At 30.9% G+C, this 26,749-nt stretch overlaps 4 protein-coding genes across 4 annotated transcripts; 2 read left to right on the top strand and 2 right to left on the bottom strand.

The window, feature by feature from the left end:
* Nucleotides 1-1,654: 1,654 nt before the first annotated feature.
* Nucleotides 1,655-4,033, bottom strand: LOC113870347 (3-ketoacyl-CoA synthase 6-like). Its single transcript, XM_027506941.1, has 2 exons — nucleotides 4,029-4,033; nucleotides 1,655-3,275 (listed from the first exon to the last, which is right to left on the bottom strand). Exons 1-2 carry the CDS (start codon nucleotides 4,031-4,033, stop codon nucleotides 1,655-1,657), a joined length of 1,626 nt encoding a protein of 541 aa, XP_027362742.1.
* A 1,606-nt stretch (nucleotides 4,034-5,639) lies between these two features.
* On the top strand, nucleotides 5,640-9,105 carry LOC113868502 (tetraketide alpha-pyrone reductase 2-like). Its single transcript, XM_027504140.1, has 6 exons — nucleotides 5,640-6,815; nucleotides 7,086-7,258; nucleotides 7,740-7,925; nucleotides 8,031-8,193; nucleotides 8,406-8,595; nucleotides 8,827-9,105. The coding sequence occupies exons 1-6, from the start codon at nucleotides 6,710-6,712 to the stop codon at nucleotides 8,966-8,968; spliced, it is 960 nt and encodes a 319-aa protein (XP_027359941.1). The 5' UTR covers nucleotides 5,640-6,709; the 3' UTR covers nucleotides 8,969-9,105.
* Nucleotides 9,106-11,446: 2,341 nt separating this feature from the next.
* On the top strand, nucleotides 11,447-14,770 carry LOC113870346 (zinc finger protein JAGGED-like). The gene is made up of 5 exons (XM_027506940.1): nucleotides 11,447-11,508; nucleotides 12,534-12,625; nucleotides 12,987-13,118; nucleotides 13,562-13,649; nucleotides 14,359-14,770. The coding sequence occupies exons 1-5, from the start codon at nucleotides 11,447-11,449 to the stop codon at nucleotides 14,768-14,770; spliced, it is 786 nt and encodes a 261-aa protein (XP_027362741.1).
* Nucleotides 14,771-19,727: 4,957 nt separating this feature from the next.
* LOC113869455 (caffeoylshikimate esterase-like) lies at nucleotides 19,728-25,260 on the bottom strand. Its single transcript, XM_027505778.1, has 8 exons — nucleotides 24,908-25,260; nucleotides 24,486-24,515; nucleotides 24,196-24,325; nucleotides 23,957-24,103; nucleotides 23,715-23,845; nucleotides 21,927-22,064; nucleotides 20,375-20,473; nucleotides 19,728-20,188 (listed from the first exon to the last, which is right to left on the bottom strand). Exons 1-8 carry the CDS (start codon nucleotides 25,253-25,255, stop codon nucleotides 19,970-19,972), a joined length of 1,242 nt encoding a protein of 413 aa, XP_027361579.1. The 5' UTR covers nucleotides 25,256-25,260; the 3' UTR covers nucleotides 19,728-19,969.
* Between the last annotated feature and the right edge of the window lie 1,489 nt (nucleotides 25,261-26,749).

Below are 26,749 nucleotides of genomic sequence, written 5' to 3'. Positions count from 1 at the left end.
TAAGTCACAAGATATAATATTTAATTAGTACCCATTTTATCAAATATTTTAAGTTAAAATTAGATAATCTCATTTTGAAAATGTGCCAAAGTACTTTTGGAACCTTATCAGCAAAACGATCCTTGTTTTATTTTATAAAATCAATTAAAGATTTGAAGTTAGTGAGATACTATGGTCAATATTACAATTTAAATAGAAAAAAAAAACTACTTGAAATCCATATATTTGAACATATACTAAATCTAAATCTATTTAGTATCATTGTAATCTACATGTTAATAATTTTTATAAATAGTAATATTAGAGAGTAATTATTTAGTAATTATTTTTTATATAATTTTCAAATAACAGTTTTTGAATTATCAGAAAAAGTAGATATTAGAAAATATTTCAATGTTAATCGCTCTTTTAATATATTATTATAAAGTTATTTATATTAAATGTTCTATAAACTCATTTTTAACGTAATGATTTTAAGATAATTTTAATATTTTGTAATTTATTTTTTTCTTTATAAAAAAATGTCATCATTATCTACGTAAATCATATGCTATATATCTGTATCTATATATTTGAAAAATATTTATTTTAGTTGATATATACAATGCTTAAATGTATTTTAAAATAAAAATTTAAATAATTTTTTATTATTGAACTTGTCAATTAATTGACATGAGATTATTTTAATTTATTTATGATTTTGAATTTGAATTGACTTAAATAATATTATTTCTTGTAAAAAAATATTTTAGGTTTAGGTTAAAAGAAACATAATAATTGTTAGAATTAATTCTTAAAAACAGCTTTAAGATATAATTCCTAAGAAATCAAATCAGTGAAAAATTAGTCTGTATAATTAATATTTGTTAATCGCTAAGTTGAATAATAATATTCTAACTTACATTACATTAATTTTTTATTTGTTTAATTTGTTAGGAAGTAAATTTTAACAAAAAGGATTAAAAAATATAACAATTTTATAAAGACCAAAAGTATATTTAAACTAATATTTAATTTAATAGTAACTAATAACCAAAACAAATGATAAAATGGTGTTTATTCTTCACATTACATTAACATGACATTAAATGTATTCTTTTTGCTAATTCATTAAAAAATCCTAATTCAATCAACTAGTTACAAAGCTGTAAGCCTCAGTTACGCAGGATATAAATTTTGAGCTAATTTGACATAGCTGCTAGTTGCAAACTCATAATTTTCAATTAATTATATTCCACAAAGCCTTTATATTTATTTATTTTTTCTTTTTGGTGTGTAAAAGGAACAGAGGACGAAAAAATTGAGTTTCTTCGGTGTTTTTACAAGGTAAATGTAAAATCATTTGTGACTAAAGTACGAACTAGAGTTCTATTTCCCTTACATGATGCACATCTAAGAAATCACATGAGCCCCGATGGGGATTTCTATATGCAAATTGCAAATTCACAACAAGGTCTTTTGATTGTTAACGAAAAAAAAAAAATACAAATACATCGAAAATACAAACAAACTTGAGTAAAGAGTATGAAAAAGGAAGAGAAATATTGTATGGCCACCTCGCTGGAGGGTGAAGAGGCAAGTAAATGATCCTTAGATACTCTTTTTCAGAAGATAACTGAAATCAAAGTAACCCATTAACCGATGAACCTTGAGCCTATAGCTTAACAATCTCAGGAATATGAACTGGGTAGCGATCAATGCAATCATCCCAAGGTCCATCAACAGGTATCTTAATGCTTCTGTTACACTTCCACACAGCACTGTTGCATTTAAACCCACTTCCAAAAGCTATCTGCCATATTCTATCTCCTCTCTTCATTCTCCCTTTGGTCTCTATATAGTTCAATTCATACCACAATGATGAAGAAGAAGTGTTTCCAAACCGATGAAGGGTCATCCTGGAAGCCTCAACATGCTCAGCAGAAAGCTGAAGATTCTTTTGCAACTCATCAATCACAGCACGCCCACCAGCATGTATGCAAAAATGCTCAAAGGCTTGTTTGAAATTAGGGATGTAAGGTTTCCATTTTGGGTTAAAAATTTTCCTTCCAATAAGCGTCATAAGGAAGAGTAACTGTTCTGAAGCAGGAAGCACAAGAGGACCAATTGTAGTTATATTGGATTTTAATGCTTCACCAGCTATGGCCATAAGGTCCTTGGAAAGTGAAATCCCCACTTTCCCTTCTCTGTCTTCCTCTTCAAACACACAATGATACGCTTTGTCATCAGCACCTTTGTGGGTTCGAACCACATGAACTAACCTATACTTTGCTCTCTTACTTTCTGATTTTTTGTTTGATAATAGAATAGCAGCACCACCCATTCTGAATAAACAATTTGGAAGAAGCATGGCTCTTTCATTGCCTTGGTAATAGTTAGGGGTTATGATCTCTGTGCTCACAACGACAGCGTTTGAATTTGGGTGAATTTGAAGAAGGTCACGTGCCAAGTCAATGGAAATAAGGCCTGCACTACAACCCATTCCTGAGAGGTTGAAGCTCTTGATGTTGCTTCTTAGTTTGTACTTATTAATCACCATGGCAGATAAAGATGGGGTTGGAGAAAAGAGGCTACAATTCACTATGAGAATGTCTATGTCATTTGGCTTAAGACTTGTTTTCTTGAACAATGAGTCCATGGTTGAGAAGATAACAAGTTCTGCTTCTTTTCTTGCTGCTTCCGTGGTGGGTTTTGGTGGGATGTAATGGATTGCTGGGGGTAAACATGTTTCTTCTCCCAGGCCAGATCTTTCTAGAATCCTCATTTGAAAGTCTACGCTCTTTGGGTTGTTTTTGAGTATGAGCTTTGAGTGTTCCATGAAGGTGGCGAAAGGTACACGGCATGTGACCGGTGGCTTGAAGCATGCATAATCCACAAGGTAGATTGTGCGTGGCTTTGACATGAAGTAGATGGTAGCTATGATGATGAAGAGGAAGGATGAAGAGAGGATTTGGATGAGGTCAAAGTGAAGGGAGTTCCAAAGCTTGAGGATTTCATTAGGGCCTAAGCGTAGTACCTCTATGATGATGCCAAGCATGATGGGTATGAGGGTGAGGGTTATGATGTGGTTCACAAGGTATTGGTAGCCAAGTTTCACATACTTGAGTCTCACGGAGTTTGAGAAATTGGGCAAGATGGGAGGCATTTTAGCACTTTTGAGGGGAACAAGATGGGTTATTGGCAAGAATATGGGATGTGGTGGGATTCCAGAACGAGGATGAAGAAAATGGTTTGTGATTGGGTAATTGGTAAGAAGTGTGGAGCGGGGAGGTGAGCTTTTAAAGGCATAAGGGGCAATGCAATGAAGGTTGCAGATGAGGGAATTAAATGAAAGAGTCCAAATCCCTCAATGCCCATTTAAGTTGGCATTGATTTTTGTAACTCCCCCTTCCATTTCTAACTAGACCATGAGACATTTTCTCACGGATGAAACTTTTTCAGCTTAATACAGTTATCCTTGATTACTATTTATTTACTTATTTATTCATGGTCATGTTCATATATCATTAGAATGTGGGGTAGTTTGAATTTCACCTAAGGAGATATGTAGCCTTGTTTGCAACAAAGTGACATCAGAAACACATGCACCAAAAATGCACTAAGTACTCTTGGATCCAACCAAATATGAGAGAAAAGATAAAGAAAATAAACTCTTGGATTTGGGTATGTAGATTCATTAGTCTCAAAATGGGTGCAACAAAAATCCAAATAAATGAAATTTGTAGACTCTGAAGAATATGTAGAAAAATGGTTTGTCATTTCATAAGATTTATTGATGTATAAATGGCACGAGCAGAATTAGGTTGCGTTTGATCTCTTTGCAAATGGGGCCCCATACTTTGGATTAGTATGAGGCTATGGCACCAATGATTAGATAACATTGACTTATAGTAATTTGTCAATTTTTGCAAAGCATGAATGAAACTATGTGTATAACCCTTGCACGTGTCCTTCATATACAGTTATTTGTCTGTATGCCAATAACGAGGCTCTGGTTACAACGTTCCAGAAGAAAACTATTTTATTGCCCCATTTTGACGTGTGTCAAAATATGATAACATATTCAGTACGCAAGAAGAAAAATATTTATGATTTCTATAACACTTTTCTTTTATCAACTTTTAATATTTTTTCATTCCTTTCTTTTCACAACATCACATGAAAAATGAATGATTTAGGATCAATTTGATGTTAAATTGTAATTAATAAATAAAAATATTATTAATCTATTTATGATTCATTAAAAATATATTTAAAATATTTTCACTTCCTCATGACATTTTAAGTACTTATTTTTTTTTTCTTAATGCAATTCAATACATTGATATTAAATATTAAATTTTTAATAAAAATTTATCATCTTATATAATATTACATATGTTAAAAATTATTATAAAAAATAATTAAAAATATTTTATTAATTTTTGTAAATATTTAAAAATATAAAAAAATTGTGTAATTAAAAAAATGCTTCTAAAAATTAAATAGAGCCTAATTTTTAATTTTTAATTTATTTTTTCAAAAAATTTTTCTTCCTAATTTTTATCTCTCTAATATTTGTTTATAAGTTTTTCTATTTCTAATTTTTCTGTCTCTCTCAGTTTTTATTTCTTTATAAATTTTTGTATCTCATTTTTTCTCTCTAAATTTCTCTTTCTAATCTTCATTATCTAATTTTTTTTATTTCTATTTTTTCCTTTAAACAATTTTGTTTTCAAATTTTCTCTCTAATTTCTTCTCTATCTTTCTAATTTCTCTTTCTATAACTCTCTTTCTCTCTCTCTCTAGTCTTTCTAACTGATTATCTCTCTATTTTTAAATTATTTTCTTTCTAAATTCTTTTATCTCAATATTTTTAATATTTTCCTTACTCTCTCTCTCTAATTTTGTTTCTAATTCTCTATCTATAATTTTTCTCTTTAAATTGTTTCTTTCTAGTTCTTCCTCTCCTTAAATATTTTCCTTTTTAATTTAATTTTTCTATTTTTTCTCTGTAAAGTTTTTAATTTTTTCATCTTACAAGATTTTTCTCTAAATTTTTACTTTTTATAATTTCTCTCTCTCAAAATTTACTCCTTTGTATGATTTTATCAATTAAAGTATTTTTTTTAATTTTGATTCATATTTTTTTCTGTTCCTAATTTTTCTCTTTCTGAATTTCTCCAAGTTTTTCTCTTTTCATTTTTTTTTTCAAATTTTGCTCTCTCTACTTTTTCAAGTTGTATGCGAGTTGGAAACTTTAAGACAGTGGAGAGGAAAGAAAGATAGTTTGCGTGTGGATAAAATTTTTGTCTTAACTTTACTTAAAAGATTAAAATGTATAAAATATAACACTTAAATATTAATATGAGAGTAAAAATATATATTTAACTTAAGTAACCCACACATGCAAGAAACTTAAGATTGTAAATTAGCATAAAATGTAAGGCCCTTAAAATTTGAGAGGTTTGGATACACCTCTTACTTAGCATAAGATAAGTTGTTTGATTGAGGTACAAATACTAAATAATTATTCAAAATTTTTAACCATCAACTTTTTATATTTTAGTCTATTTTATATTAAATTTTGTAATATACTCCTTTCATTAATTCTACCAAAGGTTTTCACCATATTCATAAGCTCACAACCCCTTATCTTCATTGCTTTCCAAGCCAAGAATCTCTCTGGTTCCTCTCTCTCTCTTATAACCACTATTAACCCCATCTCCAATGCCCCCTCTCAGTCATTTTTCATTCTTCTTGTTCTTCCTCTCTCTCTCATCATATGACTCCTTCTTCAGATATCAATAATCTTTCTCATCTCTGTATATATATGGTATTATTACTATTTTTTTCTTCCAAAATTTGACCTACAGACCTATTCAAAGCAAACCCCATGAAGCTGTTATTTGAACTTTTTTTGTGTTGATTTTATTAAATGGGTATTCTCAAAGTTTCGAAATTTACTTCCTGGTCATGTTGTTCCTGGTTTGGTACTATAACTTGAGCTTTTGGGGGTTCTAATTTAACTTATTCAATCATGAAACTTTTTAGTGGCAAGGAGATTATGTTTCTTCATCGTCAGAGAGAAAGTCTAGTCTTTTGAAATGGCTCAGCAAGCTTTTCAAAGGTGAGTACAATAGAATAAGGGGTGATCGTCCTCTGCATGAGCCAGCAGAGGAAAGCAGGGTTTGGGGTGCTCCATCTAAAGCACCTGTAAAATGCAACACTGGCTTTTAATGTCGTTTGGGTGCAAAAGGGATTTTGTATGGGTGGGACATGAAAGATGGAGATGGTAAGTAGAAAATGATTATTTTGTAAACTTTTGTTGGACTAAATTAAAAATATAAAAATAAAAAAAATATTATGATATAGCACTATTAAAACATATGTCTCTGTTTTATTGGCAGTTAAGCAGGGGTTCATAAACCCCCCTAAACTATGTGCGTAGCTGAGAATTTTCCATTAATAAATCAAGTAAGATAACCTAGATCATGATGGTCCAATTTTTTTTTGAGTGATGTCAATTTAAAAATATACATCTTAAGATTCGCGTGAACTCTCTGTCACCCACCAAACAAGGATAGGCATTTTCATGTGACTCTCCTGCTTCTACCAGTTTTCGAGTTTGTGGATTCATTCCCAGATCTAAATAAGACCAGCGCAGCTGTTGAGAGCTATAAACCCAAGACTCAACGACCCATATAACTTGGAAAAGCAAAAAATAAATATGCCTGAGTTCTGCGTCACAGGGGGTACTGGGTTCATAGCATCTTACCTTGTGAAGGCCTTACTAGAAAAGGGTCACACAGTGAGGACCACAGTGAGAAACCCAGGTATTGCACACATGATGGTTGTTGACTTGTAGTATCTTCATATAGCCTTTTAATTCTTGTAAGAGTTGATACTTTTAATGCTTTAGTTTCATTTAATTGTCCATTAACTCTTATTTTACTTTTTATTTCAATGAATCCGTCTTTTTTAATATTTTTTATAATTATATTATTAGTAATACTATTTTACATTTAAAAAAAAAAATCTAAACAGCAACGCAACACACTCCCTGTGTTAATCATTTTGTGTTTACTCTTCCAAAATTTTGTTAGAGGATGTGGAGAAGGTTGGTTTTCTGACGGAACTAAGTGGAGCCAAAGAGCGGCTGAAGATTTTGAAAGCAGATCTATTGCTTGAAGGAAGCTTTGATGAGGCAGTGACTGGGGTTGATGGTGTCTTTCATACAGCTTCTCCAGTCTTTGTTCCTTATGATGAAAACGTTCAGGTGTGCTTCCCCTTTATACCCACTATCACTTATTAGTTCAGTGACTTCGCTCCGTTTAAGAAAGGCTTCACATGTTGCATCCTTAATAATTGAGTAATAGTATTTCTAAATAATTTTCTCACAATTATGTTTATAATAAGAAAGGAAATAAAAATTATGTATATAGTAAGCTAATGCTGGTTGATACAAATGACTAGGAATCTATAAGAAAACCTTTTCTTTCTCATGGTTAAGGATTTTCTTTAAGCCATTCAAAATTTTGTTTGATGGACTTCGTTTTCGACCAAGATCCTTTGGCACACAAAATCTAATCTAAGTAGCTTAAAAACAGAAATTAGAAACAATGCAATCAATTATACAATTGATTTTAATATGGTTTTACACAAGAATCTCTGTACAAATTAAGCCACGTAAGAAGCACATATTTCTTATTAAAAGGGCTATAATACCGAAATTTCATATGATTTCAAATATGTTGCAGGCAAATTTGATTGATCCGTGTGTAAAAGGAACCCTGAATGTGCTAAACTCCTGCGTACAAGCAAATGTGAAACGTGTGGTGCTCACCTCATCTTGCTCTTCCATAAGATACCGTGATGATGTGCAAGAAGTGTCTCCTCTAAATGAATCTCATTGGACTGATCCAGAGTATTGCAAACGATATAACGTGATAACACTTACTAGTTTGTACCATATTTTATGCATAAACGATTTGCCGAATTATATTTCAGTGAAAAATGCCACCTTGTGTAGTTGACATGCTATTATGCAGCTGTGGTATGCATATGCAAAGACAACAGCGGAGAGAGAGGCTTGGAAGACTGCACAGGATAATGGCATGGATCTAGTGGTTGTTAATCCCTCTTTCGTTGTGGGTCCTCTGCTTTCACCACAGCCAACCAGCACACTGCTCTTGATTCTAAGCATCGTTAAAGGTTAGATCTCCTTTATATATATATATATATATAATGGGTTAGATTCCCTTAAATATAATAATACCTTTTTTTTAATTTTCAATATGTTCATAACATAATTTTGAATAAAAGCCTTTATTTCTTGATTCTTTAATCCATTTTCGAAGCACACTTGTTAGCAGGATTGCCCCAATTGCTACATTTTAATTTTAGGGTGACACATCTTTGAACAGGTCTGAAAGGAGAATACCCAAACACGACAGTGGGATTTGTACACATAAACGATGTTGTAGCTGCTCACTTGGTGGCTATGGAGGATCCCAAGGCATCTGGCAGGCTTGTTTGTTCGAGCACAGTAGCTCACTGGTCACAGATCATTGAAATGCTTCGGGCCAAATATCCTTCCTATCCATATGAAAACATGTCAGTGAAGTTCTGATATCGATCCATTATCTCTACAGGAAAAAAAAAGATTTCCATTATATTATTTTCAACCTTAAATTAAAAGGCTTCATTCCCATTAATGTTTTAAAGTTCAAATTTTGCATAAGAAAAAGTAATTATGATATAACTAGCTCCACTATTCATGTTGTGAATATTCCAAACTTATTTGTACCTACTTTGAGTAAGCTAAGTTTGAGTGCGGTGTTACAGATGCAGCAGCCAAGAAGGAGATAATAACACACATAGTATGGACACCACCAAAATTACTCAGTTGGGGTTTCCTCCATTCGAAAGCCTTGAACAAATGTTTGATGACTGCATCAAAAGTTTTCAAGACAAGGGCTTCCTATGATATCATCTGTTATAGATTAATGTTCGTGCGAAAAATGTGTGCGTCATATTACCAAAAATAAAGAAGCCATGCAAACCAAATAAAACGAATTTAACACTATTTTTTATCTTTGTTTAATTTGCTTCAATTTTTTTTTCTTGTTTCAAGACCTTGCTATATTTGCGTCGTTGATTCATGCACCTAAAGGCTATTTTCGGTCAAACTTCAGATAATAACCAATACACCTAATAAATAATAATGTTGATATGTATTTGATATATATCTATGAATTAATATAAGCTATTTATTCTTATTGGAACATAAATTTTTCAACTTCAACGTTTTTTCATTAAAAATCTAAACTACAAACAAACCCTTAGCCAAGTCGAAGAAACAGGGGATTAATGTTCGGAATCAAATTTGTATTCGTTGGAATAAGTGAAAAATACAATATGGAATGCGTTTATATGTGGCATTTTTAAGCATATTAGTTGCAACTTAGGTGAGTTGCATAAATTAATAAACATAAATTTTAATGAACATTTTTATTTTTTAATAAATATTTCAATTATTTTATCACCACTATATTAAAGATTTTTTCGAAACCGATTAAAAAGATATTTTCAAATCAGGCTTTTAACTGATGTAAACCTAAATGGTATAGGATAAGGAAATATTTTACATCAGTCATAGAATCGAGAATTTCCACATCAATCATAGAATTGATGTAAAACGTTACTTTTTAAGTTAGTTACAAACATTAATCAATTTAAAAAGTTAGACAATTTAAAGTGATTGTGCATTCAGGCGATCCAAAAAGTTATAATAGCAACAACCGATTCACTTTTAAAAAATGTTGCACCAATAACAGAGTTAAAAAGTGTCTTTTTAAATAAGATATTGTTGAAACAAATTAAAAAGTATGTGGCAATGTTCAAAACATTCTGCAAATTACAATCATAGGAGCACTGGTTGCTTATATCAAACAAGCATCTCATACAAGACGTGACCTTCAATAGGAAGGCATGAGTTTGCATGAAAATTAGAATTCTTAGCTTCTCTCCTTTGGTGCTCTGATACCATTGGCAAGACGGGGAACTGCACTAAAAGCAAGTCCATTTTCAGCATACGACAAATGATATTGTCTTCGGGATGTGCAAGTGGTGGAATTGGCATGTGGAGATTTTCAGCAACACGCTCCAAGACTGGGAAGTGAGGCAAATGATGATGTCAACTATGAAGGTGGTTGTGACGGTACTATAAACAACGATCCCAAGCTTCCCTAAAGCTTCCGTCTTGTTAGGAGCATCATTCCTCAATGTGGCTGTCAGGGTTGGACCTCTATCTCCTAAAAATGAAGGTGGTTGACGATTATTGATCACCATGATAGTAGCAAACAAAGTTCATGGGAACAAATTTATCATTTTCCACAAATATCAGGGCGATATGTTTGATATATCTCTGATGAGCAAGATAATATCTGGCTCAATGCAGAAGTAATACCATACAGGCAACCTTGAGAATTTAACTTAAGTAAGTTATCCAAATATTAAATTCATTTACCATCCAACAATTTTACAAACACATGAGAACAAATACCCAAGTGTGTATATATATAAACTATATGGTTATCAATTTTTTAAGTTACTCGAGTACAATCGCTTTCATCCATTTATGATATAATATATCAACGGTCCATTTGGAGTGAGATGCTAGTACATCATCGAATAACAATTCACCGTAGATAGAGTCAAATTAATAAACCCTATTACTAATGCACTCTCTTAGCTGAACTTGGCTGAAGATTATTTAACTACTTTAATTTACTCGTAATCCATCCCCAAAGCCCCAATTCCTCTTTTTTCCTCTTAACAACTGAAAATTTTGCTAGGAAATTCAATATAGATAACACTTTTGTATGATTACGATGTACATACATTATACTTCGAAAAAAGTTATATACTGTTGTTAGTACAGTTTATTATTTAAAGTTTTATTTTAATAAAATATTTGTATTTCGTGTTATCGTAAATTGTTAAAACAGTTAAAATTTAAATAATAAATAGCACCAACGTGGCATAAAAACTGCATTTAAGTGTTGTCTTTACATAGTGTAATAATAAATGCAAATCTGATTAATAATTAGTCAATAGTATATGTAAAATTTGTAATGAATCTTAATGCATTTTAATTAGAATCTGAAGCAAACAGCGTGTAAAATGAAGAATGTGTTAAATTAAGAAAATTTAAACCCTCTTGTTTATTTTGATAACCACTGACTGAAAAGGATTATGTATAGGCAATTTATGAGATATCGCAACTTTAAGAGAATAAAAAAACATATGTGGGGTTGCGCTTATCAACTTAGATTGCGAAAACCCTAATGATAGATACTGATAGCAACCCTTCCTTGATACAAGTCGAAGTCCACTGGATTGAATTTGAAACTCAATAGGAGGCATTGAGCAATTGTGGACCATACTTGGCATGTTCTCAGACATGCGCCCTTCTTTGAGCACAACGACCACGCAAAATCTCTATGAACCCTATGTCTTGTCTTGGTTTCTTTCTTGTATAGATGTCATCTTTCATTCTTAAGGCAGCCTTTAATACTCAAAGATGTGTACAGTACATTTGATTGCCATCCTTTGTGGGAAAAAGGCTCTCTTTTGTGCTATTAATTTATTAATTTTTTATGCATCATTTCATTTATATAGTTTCAATATTTGACCACTTGTTAGTAGCTCTAGGGCAAAAAGGGCCATGTAGAGCCAGATGTAGTGGGTGTAGAGGAGAATCGGTTGTGTTCTACTCAAAATAATTAACATAAAAGCAACGTCTTCGGTAGTCCTCAATCTTTTTTTTTCTGAGTCCATACTTCTCTTTCTTTTTCCTAGTCAAAAACAAACCAGACGAAACTAGCAATTAGCATTTACGTGTTTAATTCTACTCCTTATATTTGAAATATATGTTTTTACAATTTTTTTTTTATCAATCTTCAGAATTTCTTACAAAATAACTATTAATCAAAAAAATTATTTAATATGTTAAGAATATAATATATATATATATATATATATATAATATTTATTTTAAAAATAAGATTTGTGAAAAGATTTACAATTATTTTTTATGTCTTGCTAAATAGTATATTAAAATATATATTAATAGCGTTTTTAATTCTTTATTTAGTACTCTTAATACACTTGTTACGAGATCCTTTGCCCCTTTTTGTTCGTTTCATTTTATGTTAGTGATAAGGGAGGGAGAGAGAGACGTGGCAGAGGAACTGATAGAGAAGTTTCAAAGCTTTTATCACCCACCATCTCTCAAATATCATCTATAAATCACAGTCTGAAACTGAAGTGTTTAAAATGCTTTAGTTTTATCTTCCAATCTGAAAAGAAGTGTTTGCCCCACTCAACTACTACTACACATTCATTTTATCTTTCCTGTGGGTACCATGTAGGTCGTCTTCCACTTCACCTTGTACACCTTCTTCTCATTGATTATCAGAACTCTCTCTCGTTCTCTAACTCTTGAATACACATACTCTCTCTCTCTCGATTTTGTTGTTCCTTTACAGGAGACCAGAAGAGAACCCATTGGATCTCAACAATTTGCCTGATGAGTACTCTAGAGATGGTAAACAAGCCTTCCAAGACAATTCCTCTTCTGGTAAACCTTTTTTTAATTAATGATCATACCACATATATATTACTATAAAAGTTCAAAGCAACATAAAAGTTGCATTTTTTTTTTTTTGTTTTCTTTTTTGGGGAAACTTCCACGCACACCATATTAATTCATGGCTTTTTCATTTTTCACCATTTATTAGGAAACAAAATCGAGTAAGCGCCTGGTTCATCATATTTTAAACCTCGTTACTTGTTTCTTCTATCGGTTTTTTCCTTGTTTATTTTCCAATTTTCCCTTGTCCTTCTCTTCCTCAGCCTCCTATCCTTCGAAGTTTAAAGCAAGATATGAAAGCGTAGTGGAATATGCATATGAAAGAAAGGGTAACAATTTTGTTTTTCAGGGGGCAGGAAAAAGAAAAGCAGCTTGAAGGACGCAAAAGAGGAGTGTGGGAAGGTCTACGAGTGTAGATTTTGTTCCCTTAAGTTCTGCAAGTCACAGGCTCTTGGGGGACACATGAACCGCCACCGCCAAGGCCAGATATTCTTCTTAACTTTTGTTGTACCATTTTTTTTCCTTTCCCAAAAATGTTAGCCTAAATTCAATAAAATGATAAAAAAAAAAAAGTATTTACATTATGCCATAAAACTAAATAACTCCCTACTAAACACATTAATCATGTTAACATATCATATTAAAAATAATATCAATATTTTATTTAATTTTTATAAATAAAATTTTATTAATCCATCAAAATGAGTTAAATAAACTCAAAAATCATAATAATAACTGTTCATTATTCCCCCATAAAATAAATATTTAAGAAAATGGAAATACTGCATGGTTATTAAGGCGTGGTCATTTCAATCACACAAAATTGTAGGATTGCTGAAATTCTTGACATCCCAAGATGCTGTGCTTAATAAAAATATTGCTTTTCTGTTCTCAATTGATTTGATGTGTGTGTCTGTGATGCAGAAAGGGAAACAGAGACGCTGAACCATGCTCGTCAGCTGGTCTACCGTAACGATCATAGCCTATCCACTCAAGCTTCCCCTCATCTAGGGTATGTACTAAGCATCACTTTGGTTTAAACTTATAGTGAATAATTAAATTATAACTTTTTATTAAATATATTATCTATATGTTTTAATGATATTTTTAACCAAAAACCTTTTAAAACATAATCTTTAGAGTGCTAAATATGATAAAAGTGTATATTTGAGTTAATTTTAACAAATTACTTTTATTAAAAATTTGTAAGAATTATTTTTTAACTTTAAAATAAGAGTTAAGATCTTTTATATATAATATAATCTTTAAAATAATACAAAATAATTCAACAATTGAATTATTTAATCTTATAACGTATAAAGAATTATTAAATCATGTAAGTTCTAGTTTCACACCACGAATCTTATTCTAATCTTATTCTTACAGTCTAATTTTATAATTTTATTAATTTTGTCACTTAAAATTGACTTTAATTATTTAAAAATAATTCTTTTTAATTGCAAATATAAGATTTATTATAATTTAATTTAATAAATATATTTTTAAAACTTTATGTACCCACAATTCTTGTATCGGTCCTATCTATTTTTAATCTCTGCTTCTTCTGTAATTGTAGTATCAGTTACATGGTTAAGTGCATTAATTAATTGATTCAAATCATAGGTTTTAAAACCCATGACACTTTCCATTAGTCTCTCTGTCCATCTTTTATGTGTTGTTTTTTATTTTGAAGTACACTAAAGTAAGCTCAACTGTTTCAGATGCTGTCAACCAATAGCATCAGGTGGGAGCTACCACCCTGCAAGCAACATGGGAGACCCAACGATGCGTCTCAGACTCCCAAGAAACATGTCTGCAAGTTCATCCTCAGTCCACATGCTCCCACCACGACCTCTTGCTTCACCACAACATCATCAACCATCTCAGCATTTTTTATACGCTTCACCTGCACACTACTCTCACACGCATCCAATGAAGGATTACTATGTGGGTCATGTTCTGAGTGGTGGCGTGACAAAGCAACACAACCTCAACGACTACACTTGCATTGGGGCACCTGTGGGACAACCATTTGGGGGTGGTGGTAAGGACATGTCACTACAGAATCAGGAGGATGGATTGAGTTGGGGAAGGAGCTCTTCAGCGATCAATCGGTTTCAAGATGGGTTCTAATGAGATTCTATGAGGGATGGTAGTCTTTTGTATCATTAAAGACAGAGAGAGATATGAGAAACCGACAAATGGTTTTTTGTTTGTTTGTTTGTTTAAGTTAAAATGGGGACAGCTTTAGCTCATGGACACGCTCAGCTAGTTTGGCCTCAAGCAGCGAGGGTGGAATTTGAACTCTGGCTTTCTTATATTAGTGTGTATTGTGTCTTCTAACTATGAAAAGGGAGAACAAGTAGCTCATAGCCTGATAGAACAGACAAGTTACATATCAACTATAAGTTTTCATCCCAAAGCCCCCACCTTTTTCCTTTCTCTCTCTCTTTTATATATATATATAAAATTCTTTTATGCATCCTTTGAATACTTTTTTAACCTATTTTAAATTGCACTTGTCGGAATTGTACAATCATAAAAAAAATTAATATTATAGAAACTTGTAGGCTAATGCAGCCACAATTGCAATTGTAATGTTAACTCAAAAACCTAAACGATGTTTATGATCCCAATTCAGAAGCATGATATATTTTACGAGGATATATACTGTGAAAATATTTTTTATTTAACTTCAAAAGTTATGATTCATTCTTTTTATTTTGATTATTTAAATAAAATTAATGGTCTATGTTTATCATTCTAATTTTTATAACTAAGTTTTCTCATACAAGTCATTTTTATGTGTTCGCATGTGTGTACTCGTGACGTGTGTGTATATGTTTGTGCATGTGTCCATACATGTTGGGGTAGAACATGTATAATAAGAAGATTTTTTAATATTAAAATAATAAGTTTTGATAATATAATTGCATTTAGATTATTAAAATTTAAAAATTTTAAATAATCATATAGTTATTTAAAAATATTATATAACTTAATATTTTAATTTTAATTATTTATAGTTATATTTAATGATAATTAATATTTATCTCTTTCATGTAACAACGTCCTCGCTCAATATGTCTTTACGCACCAAGGCATTAGCATCATTTATGATCTAACATGCAAGATCTACTATATATGTACAGGATATGACTAAAGCAAACAATAACATTTATTTGATTAAAAAAATACCATTTTAATTAGATGAGTAGTACATAAATTTATCACAAAATAAGATGATAAAATTACGCCAAAACTAAAAACAAAAAAACCAAAACATCTCAAATGGTGACTTTAGTTTATGTGAAGGAATAGAAGATATATGGTAAAACTTCATAAAACATATTCTCATTCTCTTGTGTTAAAAAGGTAAATGTTTACTAAAGCCCCATGACGAAATTTGCACTATCATAATCTTGCTCATCTTCTACCTCTACTACTTACTACACAGATTTTATTAAAGAAATGATATAATATAGAAAAATTAACAAAGAAAATAAAAAATGAAAGTTGAATCAGTGCAACGAGCATTGAAATTAAATCCCAATTAACTTGTGTACAGTGCCTTGCATTTCTCTCTTCATCACATTCTTCTTTTCAGTTATGTTTTCCTTTTACAGCATTTTTATTTTTTGTATATTTTTCTATTTTTATTTTGTTTACATAGACAATTTTTTTATTTTGTTTACATCCACGTGTCTTGCTTTTAATTGGCCACCTTTTCCTTTCCACTAAGCGATTGACACATTATATAGAGTACCTTAATTCATAACTGTTTTATAACTCATTCGAAAAAAAACATACTGATATATATATGTGTGTGTGTGTGAAAAAAATCATATTGAAATTCATAGGGTTATATCGAAACAGGCAGTCCGTTGAAACATCTTTGATAACCCTAGATGTGTGCACACATAGGAGTAGCTCTAGTGATTGATAGAACGCAAAGGTTATCGAGACATCTGAGGAGGCCTAAGAGGGTTGAGTTTATAGGCCAAATCCATTTATGGGCAAAGCATCGGCGTGAATGTGCAGAGCGATGTTAGGTTTCAGGTGTTTAAAAGTGCAAGACACTGAGAGGCATTAATAGGTATTAGCTGTATACCTACCAGACATAATACAGACAGATTGAGATTGTTGATGAAAAAGGCAGTCAGAGCAGCTGCATCTCGTCTGTAATTAACTTTTGTTATCTTATATTAATTATTATTTTTTAAACAAATTTACTAAAAAATGCGTGTTAATAAATTGCAAAATAATAATTTTTAATTAAAAATGAGTGTCTAATTTTTATTATATAGCCTAAGTTGCCATGTGATGGATGATCTTGAGAATTGATTAGAGGAGCTACAGCTAGGGTGAGCTGTGACATGAGAGTAGGTATACAGCATGTTAGGCGACCACTTGACTTCAAATCAGATGTTATCAGTTAATTTATCTGATGTGTGTGTGCATGAAAGTGTGACCAGTGATTGACATCTCAATTTGTTTCATACATCTGATATGAAAGCGTAGTTGAAACAACTGCACAACCAATTGTGATAATACGAAGGAGCTTAGTAGAAGCAACTACAAGGCAACGATGAACCAATGGCATCAAAGCCGAATGAATCATTACAGACAAAATGAATAATAAAAATAAGTATATGTTTTGTAGGATTTGTAATTAATTTGATGTTTATTATTGTACGAAAGAAAGAGTGAGTGTTTATGGGCACGAATCAGACTTTAGTAAAATAGTCACCAAGTCCCCCACGGGTCCCATTCCTTTTTCTCTGAGCATTTTGTTTTAGCGCAAACAACGTACACTGATAGTGTCTTTGACGAAACATATTCAGACTTACAATGATAAAAAGACAGTACCAAAGATCAAATTGAAGCACTAATCCCCAGTAAAACTACCTTCCCTTCTCATACAACATTCCTTTCTCAACGCCAAATCCAACCCTGTTCTTATTTACTTGAAAATGTTTCTCAGATAACATGTCAAACAAAAATACCCTTAAAAAACTTTTTATTTTTAAGTTATGAACAATTAACTTCAAAACTTAATTTTAAATTATTAAATATAAAATTATATTTTTCGCTTAATCTTAACCATTAATTTTTTAATAAAATATATTGTTAAAAAATTAAAGTAAATTATATTTTCCTCCCATAAAAGATACATATATTATTAAACTATTTTTTATTTTAAAATATTATATCTCTTAAAAAATTTCATTATTTAATTTATTTTAATATTTTCCTTAAAGTGTGATTAAATATTGTTTGACATTTTTTTTAGCAAAATAAGATCTTTTTATTAAATTTATATATTTTATTAAAGTTTTTAATAAGTTCAACAAGCTTAAATTGTTATTCAAGAAAAAATAAACATTTTTTTATTAAAATATCTATTAAAAAGTGTTTATATTGTCAATTGTTTTAATAACTTATTTATATTTTTTAAAATAAATTAAAACATTGTTTAATATATTATATTAACAATCTTATTAAAATAAGTAAAAAAAAATGTATTTTCGGATAGAAAAGAAAGGAAGGAAAAATTTAACCGTGAGCTAAAATTTTTATAAATCTTCTAAAAATTTGTGTAAATTCATATTCTTAAACTCTCCCAAAATGAAAGGTTTTTTTAAACTTCACTTATGTACTAACCACGACATTTTATAGTACAAGAGTTAATATTTTTGTTATATATACTAAACGTATCTTTAGTTAATTATTAGATACCAACTTCTTTTAAGACATATATATACTAAAACAAATACAACTTTCCACACATATAATCAGTATATTTAAAATTTTTAACTATCCATTAATTAAATTAATCTTATAAATATACATTATTATATTACAAAATTATATAACTACATATATTTTTACTTTTTAAAAAAATTCTTTATCTATATAATTCTGAATGAGTAATAAAACAATATTTGAATGCATAATCACTTCACCTGCATCCCGAAGAAAAAGTTGATGATAGCCATCACATTATTATATTGTAATGCATATCTTGTTTATTACTTTAAACTTTAAATATTAAAAAATAAAAGGAAAAAATGTGGACTTGAAAAACACGTATAATATAGCAGCTTTGACAGTTGTTGTGTGCTCTGTCGCAAACTCCATGCCTGGCCGTGTCTTAATTATCTCTTTCGTTTGTGTTGCGCTAACCAGTCCATGTCTCAGCTGATGAAAAAGAAACGCTAACTTTTTCTTTAATGGAACGGAGCATTTTTGGATTTTGTACTATTCAACAAAGTAAATTAGGGAACATCAACTTGAACACCGTACTACTCGATATTAATGTGAAAATGAGATTTAACAAATTACATTAATAACATATTTTGATTTATGTTTCAACCAATATCACTTTTAGTTTAGTGTTATTAGTTATAGTTTCAGTATTACATTCACATTTACAGATTTTTTAATGTATTTATAAACACACTTTAACACATAATATAGACTTCATTAATTTTTTTTTATAAATTTTATGTTTTTTATGTTATTACTTTTTTAACCTTTTTAAAATAAGATTTTTCCTGAAATGTTTTTTTTGTATATATTAAATGACCCTTTCATTTTTTTTTTGTTTTTTGGTCTTCACTTATTTCTCAAGTTTTCCCAGAGCTTATTATATTTTTTTTTCGATCTTTGAATTTTTTTTCGAGTTGACTGAAAAGTGAAAAAAAAAACTATTTTATTTTAGAATAAAAGACTGATCTTAATTCCCTAAAAAGGATTGTTTTTCCTATCTCTTATAAGTAACATTGAAAATGATATTATCGCTTGAACAAAATTTAGTAAATATTATTCCAATTGAATAAATTGAAGAATGAAAAATCACCATAAATTTACCAATGAAATTTAACCTTCCTTTCTCAAATCAAAATTATAAAACACTCGTCAGATGTTCAATACAGTGCTTTTTTGTGTAGCGCACTAGACAATATTTTATAAGCTGCTTTGTGAGCAACGAAACTCGCTAGATGTTTCGATACAGTGCTAATCTGACCTCATGTTTTCACATTAAAGGAGAACTTTTATTTGATAATTACATCTACATACGGTCAACATTAGTGGTTATACATTACCAGTTAAAAAAGTCATTGACATTTTATTTTAATCTTTTGACTATTCGAAAATAAGATTCAATGGTCAATATTCATTGTTCTTATTTTCACAATAATCAAGTATTATTACCTAATGCTATAAGTAATGCCTGAGAGAACATTTAGCAACTGGAAAGTCTTGGAAATCTTGTTTGACTCTAAGAAAGAGGACATGAACACAGGAACAATATTCAATGTATAGACCTCACTTAATAGAACACCTAAAATCAAGCCACGAGACAATATCATCGTGTACTGCAAATATTCTGTCATCAGGTTCCCCTTCCAAAATGCAGTGGTAACCATCTTCATAGATCCTCAATGTCTTATCCTTGCTAGATGCTTTCTCATAAAGAAATTGGCTCACTAATGGATCAGTCACCTTATCTTCTGCCCCATGAAGAATCAACAGTGGTGCTGAGACCTGCAATCCACCACTCCACCAACAATTAACGGTTCAATGTTTTTTTGTTGTTGTAGATACAACAATTATTGCTTATGTGAAAAGAGAAATAACCATAGCCTAAATCAAACTTACACTCTGGAGAAAACACACAACAAAAAGAAAGAAGGAAGGAAAAAAAGAGAGAGAGAAAAAGGAAAAACTAACCTTGTGTACTTGTGACTCAATTTCTTTTGTGACCCTTAATAGTTCCATGCCAGTTCTCAACCGTGGATGATCATCATAACAAATAACATTGTAAACAGCCTAAAAAGAATAACACTTGGAATGAAAAAGTTTGTCAACAGAATAGTCAATAACATTTTAGCTTTTTTTGGGCTTCATTCAATAAGAAACCCAAATAAAGGTGCGGAATTGCACATTCACAAAGCATGGCTAATCATTAATAGATGTTGCAAAGCAGTACAGTATTGGCTGAGTTGAGCGTCTTGCAAGGAAAAACTAATAAATCACATATCTAAAGATGACGTTAACTAATATTTTCCATGAAATGGCAATCAACACCTATCTTTTCATCTTTTTATGGAAGAAACTAAATGAGATTGTGAATGTGAATGTCAAGTTAAGCATCAATGTTTGACAAACTCAATGATTAGTTTATGTCGGAGCTTAGCAATGCTTTCAAAGCAACAAACAGAAGAATGAACCGTGTTTCACTCTGGCATTTCCCTCATAAATACAAACACTATGGTTGATTGGTGCCCCTGCAAAAGAAGCAGCTTGCAGAAAGACACTTAAGGTGCGGATGGGATAAATGGCACCCCATAAATGGAGATACGTAAAAAGTCATGTAAAGCATACCAGTAAAAAGTTGAGCATCAAATTCCGATCTATTGATCTAATATAAAAAAAGAAGTGTCATATGTCATATATACGGTTGTCTCTTTAGTCATGAACTTTTGCTGTCAAGGTTGGTGATCCTTGTTATGCATGAACAAAAGATACATGCTCACAGAAACCACCATTTCTAATGGCATACCTGGCTACAAGTCATTTTATCATGCAGAAAATATGGATCTCTAAGTGGAGCATGAATTTAAATTGTTTCCTCAACTATAATTGCAGCCACAATATAGCAGTTTTCAAAATTTCTGCAATTGCAATTGTGGCAGTAATTTCCTGCAATTCCAGTAATTGCAATATGTTGCAAACCACACAAACGCGAATACAAATATAGGGACAGGAACAAAAAAAGGCTGCAAATATAGGGAGAATATTGTTTAAAATAAGTAACGGAAACGAACGGAATAAAATGCACTAGAAGAGCAAAATCTCCTAATACCCCAGAGCTAGGCTCCTAATAGAGCAATCGCTGCTCTATCCTGCAATAGCGAAAGAACAGAATCAACATAATATTCTACCCGTCTCATCGTGCCTAAATAATGGAATATTATTCTTTCTCCCTAACTAACTTTGCCAGCACAACATTTCATTTGTCATTTTCTGATTTCTTCTTTCTTCTCACATAGACAAGCCATTCTTTGGGCCGTGTAACTGCTTCTTGGACTAACATTTCCTCTGGCCCAACATTGCCTTTTGGGTCCCCATCACAATACAACTACGACAACAATTTACAAGTGATGACTTTTGAAACAATTAGGAAGTGCAAGATATTTTGTTAAAGAAAGCTTGACATGGAAGGGAAGCAATTATTAATTTCATTCTACAAGGACGAAAGAATGATTACAAAGTTACCAACCAATTTTCTTTTGCTTGGTTCCCTGAAAGCCAGCTCAGCTAGATCTTGGTTTGGGAATAGTTTTGCTTTTGGTATCACTTTAGACAAGAGAGTTAATACCTTCATAACTGCATCTGATGGTAACACGTCATCTGCAATCTTGCCAGTAACAGAAGATCAGCAAGTTATGCTTTATCTAACTGTTAAGGTAATTACAACTGCAATATAAGGGAACATACAAATACCATTTTTTATTTAGCTTAAAATGATTTATTAATTATCACCTTATTGTGATATTTATTGCATCTAGCTCTTTATAATGTTTATATGAAGAATAATGTCATATGAATCAACAAGCTATGCATATTCCAATTCAAGTGATGTCCGTGGTACCTAATGAATGTCCAAAAGCATCAAATCCAAAGTGATTTGATAGTTAATCCTAAAAAGATCTCCAACTTCAAGAGGTTATCTCAAGTAAATATTGCAATCAGATCAGACTAAGCATCCTTTTTATTTCTATTTTTAATGAATACCCAAGGGTCAAAGCCAGTTAATATGATTTCCCTGAACAGGGGAATCAGTCAAATAAGGCATCATCAGTTCCAAAAGACTTGATCTACGAAGACCACACATTACAGACAATTACAACCAGTAAAGATAAAGAGCCAACATAGTAGACTTCTTCCTTTTTTTGGGTTGCTTTCTAGGAAACAAGGTTTAGCACCCTCCCAGATGGAGTTTATTCTAGAAGGAACAAACATAACCAGTAGTTAGTTAGGAAATTGAGAAGACAGAGTTTCAATAGACAGTGCATAGAATTAATGCTGTTGAGAATAATAATGGCAAACTGAGTCCTCTTGGTTGTAAAGGGATTTCACCTCATAAAGGATACATTCTCCTTGTTCTCTTTCTCTCTATAACAGAATAACAGAAACAGTTTCCATTTTTCTTCCACTGCTTTCTCTCTATATTTCTACCCATCTTTCACTTGGGCTACCTAACATAAAACCTAGTAAGATTCTTCAATCTACAGTCATCAAATCTAGCAAAATCCAGCAAAGCAGGAAATTGTCCCAAAGTTGATGCCGCAAGGTTTCTTTATTTGTATAATTTCATGCCATAATTTTCAAATATGTACTCAGGACAACCTAACAAAATATGTGCAATGTGGGTAAAACTACTAGAATTAATTTGAAAATGAAGTAATACCAATCAATACGGAATTAGAATTTCAAACAACATTCACTAGGAAAATACAGTATTAAATCAGGTCCATTCAAAGTAAATTGCAAACTTCTATGAAATATACTGATTTTTTATTTATATTTCACCAGACATTGCTCATTGCATTATAGTTTAGTAGTCCCTCATCTCTATTAAAGAATATGAAGGCTCCATGTTGCATTTTTGAAATTAACTATAGTTATATCTTTTACTTGGCAATGCAAGTAAACAGAGATTGATTTGTATTAATGTTTAATATCTTAATATCACTGTTTTAAATCGTGGCACCCAACTGCAATTGTTCTTACAGTATTGGAGATTTTGAGGTCTTTATAACTATATAGCAAATTGCAATTGTGGCTGCATTGGCCACATTTGCCTGTAATTTCAGTAATTGCTATACAACTGCACCATGACTGCAATAAAAAATCTTGAGCATTACCAATGTACAATTTTGAGATAGACATCCTTTATAGTTTGCAATAATTCATTGATAAAAGAAATTAAGCAGAATCATGAGTTTGAAAAATAAAAAAGAAGCACTTGGTGAGCATCAAGTGCAATACAGAGGAATGTGCTTACTTTACACATTGGTGCCACAAGTATCATTCCATCCCAACTATTTGGCTCCTTCAGATGAACTTTAAGAGTAACTGCTCCACCCATTGACTGTCCCAATATAAATCGAGGTAACTCTCTCAGATCAGGCCTTGCTGTCAATTTGAAATACAAAGCATGATCAACAACAGCAAACTTTTCACATGAAAAATACTACACGAGCGGTCAACACAACACCGGGGATACTGAAAACTGAATAATCACACCTTTAATTTTTGTATAATGCTCTATAACATCATCAACCAGATCATCAAAGTTCGGTACATAACCATGCAATCCTTCTGAAAGACCAAAACCTGGATAGTCCATTGCGAAGACACCATACCCAGATGCAGCAATTCTTCTGGCTATACCTGAACACAAAAATTCAAATCCTTCCCCAATCACACACCATGAACCTCTAGCTTTCTTAGAAACATATAACACAACATAGACTACGACAAACCTTCAAAGAAGAAGGTGCAAGTGTCGCCATATCCATGACAGAAACACACAGTGGCCTTAATTGGAATGCCATGCTTTGGCATCCAGCTTTTACAGAAAATTTCCAATCCCCTCGAGTTCCTTTCGTACCACTACTTATCAAACAAATAAAAAGTAAAAACTATAGATCAATTTAACCAAGATTACAAACTATTAATAGGCACGCACCCACACACAGAAGAAAAATAAAAGCTCAGAACATCAACACACTCCAAGATTTTTGGAAATAATAAGGTAAAGCAGAAAACATACTTCTTCAGTTCTGATCCCAGCAGGAGCATTCTAGCAAGAGAGAATAAAACATCGGTGAGTCACGTATTCTTGAACAAAGAACGAATCACATCCAGTGAAGGAAAATTAAAATTATATTAAAAGGACATTTAAATTATAGTGATTAGTGAAAATTCATTAATAATATTTTTTAATCAAATTATTTTGTTTTTAATTCCTTCGTTACTGTCTTAAAAATTGTTTAGCATTTGTTGTATATAATTTAGTGCCAGAAAGTGACACCCTCACAGAACAAATTTGTATAAATGAAAGTTTTCAGATCAAAGTAATTGCCATTTTCATATACCAAATAATACTTAAACTCAAAACTAAAGTAAAAATAAATAAATATTGAAACTTAGGAAACGAAGGATTCCAATAATAATGATAAAAGCTGAACTGACCTTAAACAAGCAATGATCTAGCTGCAGCTGGACCTCAGCAAAAGCAGCGCGAACCCTTCTTCGAGAGTAAGCAAAGTCAAGGTTATAAGAAGCAATAGCGTTCAACTTGTCGCTCACACCTTCAATGGGAGTCTTGTTCTTCGCTGACACCGTGAGTGTGGTTGGGGTGTTGGGCTTGGGCTTTTTGATGAACTCAGTTGAAAAGGGTGATGGATGCTTCAAATGGCGGTGGAGGGGTATGTGTGTAAAGGGCGAGAGGAGGTTCTGTGATCGGAACCTAAGGGTCGCAGATGGCTCCATGGTCAACGAGCTTAGTGCGATCACAAGAACAATCCACGAAATTAGCATTCGGTTCGTTTTATATTAGTTTTGGGAACACTAACATCAACAGTATGCTGTCATTAAGAAAAAATATATTTGCTATAATTTATATTTTGAATATAATAAAAAATTGAAATAAAATTATTTGAAAAAGGTAAAAAAATTAGCGGTGGTAGAGGAGAGTGGACGGTGGGCAGCATAGCACGTGTCTAACGTGCAGGCATTGTTATAGTAAATTCCATTTTGGTCCCTAAGGTTAGAAGTTTTGAGTTTAGAATGAATTAAAATGGGAACCTAACCTTACCTTACCAATTACAAAACCTCACTCTTTCACTTCAACAATCAACAATGTATCAATCATTATTTTAATGAATTAATGTTGAAATTAGTGTATTCTTTCAATAACCCTAAAAATAGCTGTAACACAATGCCATGCTATAAAGGGGCCTCATCATGATTCCAAATCTGTGCTATCTTTCCTTTTCTTTTTTTAATATATAACTTTTAACTCTTTAATAATCATTTATCTCCATTTTCACTACCTTAATTGTCAAAAACAATCCAAATGTATATATCCAGATATTTAATACATAAAGTATTAAGACACTGTAACTATCTATTTTTTATATCATAACTACCTTATACTTTTACACGGTATTAAGACACTTTTCGTAAATATTATTTATTTTAAAAATGAATCAAACACCTCAAATAATTCCTTCTTATAAGATCATATGTCTTTTAATTTAAATATTTTTCTAAAAATATTTTTTCTGATATCAGAACTTCTTATAGATAAAAGCATTGACACATATAATACCTCAAATAATTATCTTATAAGATCATATGTCTTTTAATTTAAATAAATATAGTGGGACAATGTAATTATTTATAAATTTAATTTTTGAAATAAATTTACAGCGGAATTATGAACACTAAAACAAATAGTTTTATGAGTAAAAATAATTTGTTCTAATAAAAATTAATTTCACTTAATTATTAACATTAAAATAATTTATTTAATATTTTCATAATTATTAATTGAATAAATACTGATTGAATTCATAAAACATTTAAATAATTATTTTAAATTTAATAAATATTCACTATTTTATAAACTGGAGGTAAATATTTCTTCTTCTCATTATAAATTAGTCCACTAGATTAATAATATTTTTAAGAAAATAGAATTTACAAACTTTCATAAAAAAATTTATTTAACATAAATCTTATAAAACAAAGTAAGTATTCAAGTAAAATAGTATTACTTGTTTTATCCTTTTTAATAAAATAAATTTTTTATTTTATTAAAAATAGATAGTTAAAGTTTCAAATTTAAAATGAACAAAAAATTAAATTATAATCCTTTAAATTTATTTTATTTCACTTTAATTTTATTAATAATTTTTTAATTTTATTTAATCATCTAAAACAAAGTTAGAGAATCGATATGAAATATAAAAAATTAAAAGATAAATAAAACTAAAATTTTAAACGGTTAAATTAAAACATAAATCAAAA

Source organism: Abrus precatorius, unplaced genomic scaffold, assembly GCF_003935025.1.
Source record: "Abrus precatorius isolate BTA unplaced genomic scaffold, Abrus_2018 Scaffold6, whole genome shotgun sequence".
In the NCBI taxonomy this organism is placed as follows: Eukaryota; Viridiplantae; Streptophyta; class Magnoliopsida; order Fabales; family Fabaceae; genus Abrus; species Abrus precatorius.
Note: the sequence above shows the minus strand (reverse complement) of the source record. Positions and strands in the feature narration are given on the sequence as shown.

Bases quoted from the DNA above. Each gene is read 5' to 3' on its own strand.
- LOC113868502 (XM_027504140.1), top strand. From the start codon at position 6,710: ATGCCTGAGTTCTGCGTCACAGGGGGTACTGGGTTCATAGCATCTTAC. The intron at 7,259-7,739 runs GTGTGCTTCCCC...AATATGTTGCAG, and splicing joins CTTATGATGAAAACGTTCAG to GCAAATTTGATTGATCCGTG. The intron at 8,596-8,826 runs GTCAGTGAAGTT...GCGGTGTTACAG, and splicing joins TCCTATCCATATGAAAACAT to ATGCAGCAGCCAAGAAGGAG.
- LOC113870346 (XM_027506940.1), top strand. From the start codon at position 11,447: ATGCGCCCTTCTTTGAGCACAACGACCACGCAAAATCTCTATGAACCC. The intron at 12,626-12,986 runs GTAAACCTTTTT...TTTGTTTTTCAG, and splicing joins CCAAGACAATTCCTCTTCTG to GGGGCAGGAAAAAGAAAAGC. The intron at 13,119-13,561 runs GCCAGATATTCT...TCTGTGATGCAG, and splicing joins CATGAACCGCCACCGCCAAG to AAAGGGAAACAGAGACGCTG.
- LOC113869455 (XM_027505778.1), bottom strand. From the start codon at position 25,255: ATGCTAATTTCGTGGATTGTTCTTGTGATCGCACTAAGCTCGTTGACC. The intron at 24,516-24,907 runs GTCAGTTCAGCT...CTCTCTTGCTAG, and splicing joins TAGATCATTGCTTGTTTAAG to AATGCTCCTGCTGGGATCAG. The intron at 24,104-24,195 runs GTTTGTCGTAGT...TTTTGTGTTCAG, and splicing joins TTGCACCTTCTTCTTTGAAG to GTATAGCCAGAAGAATTGCT.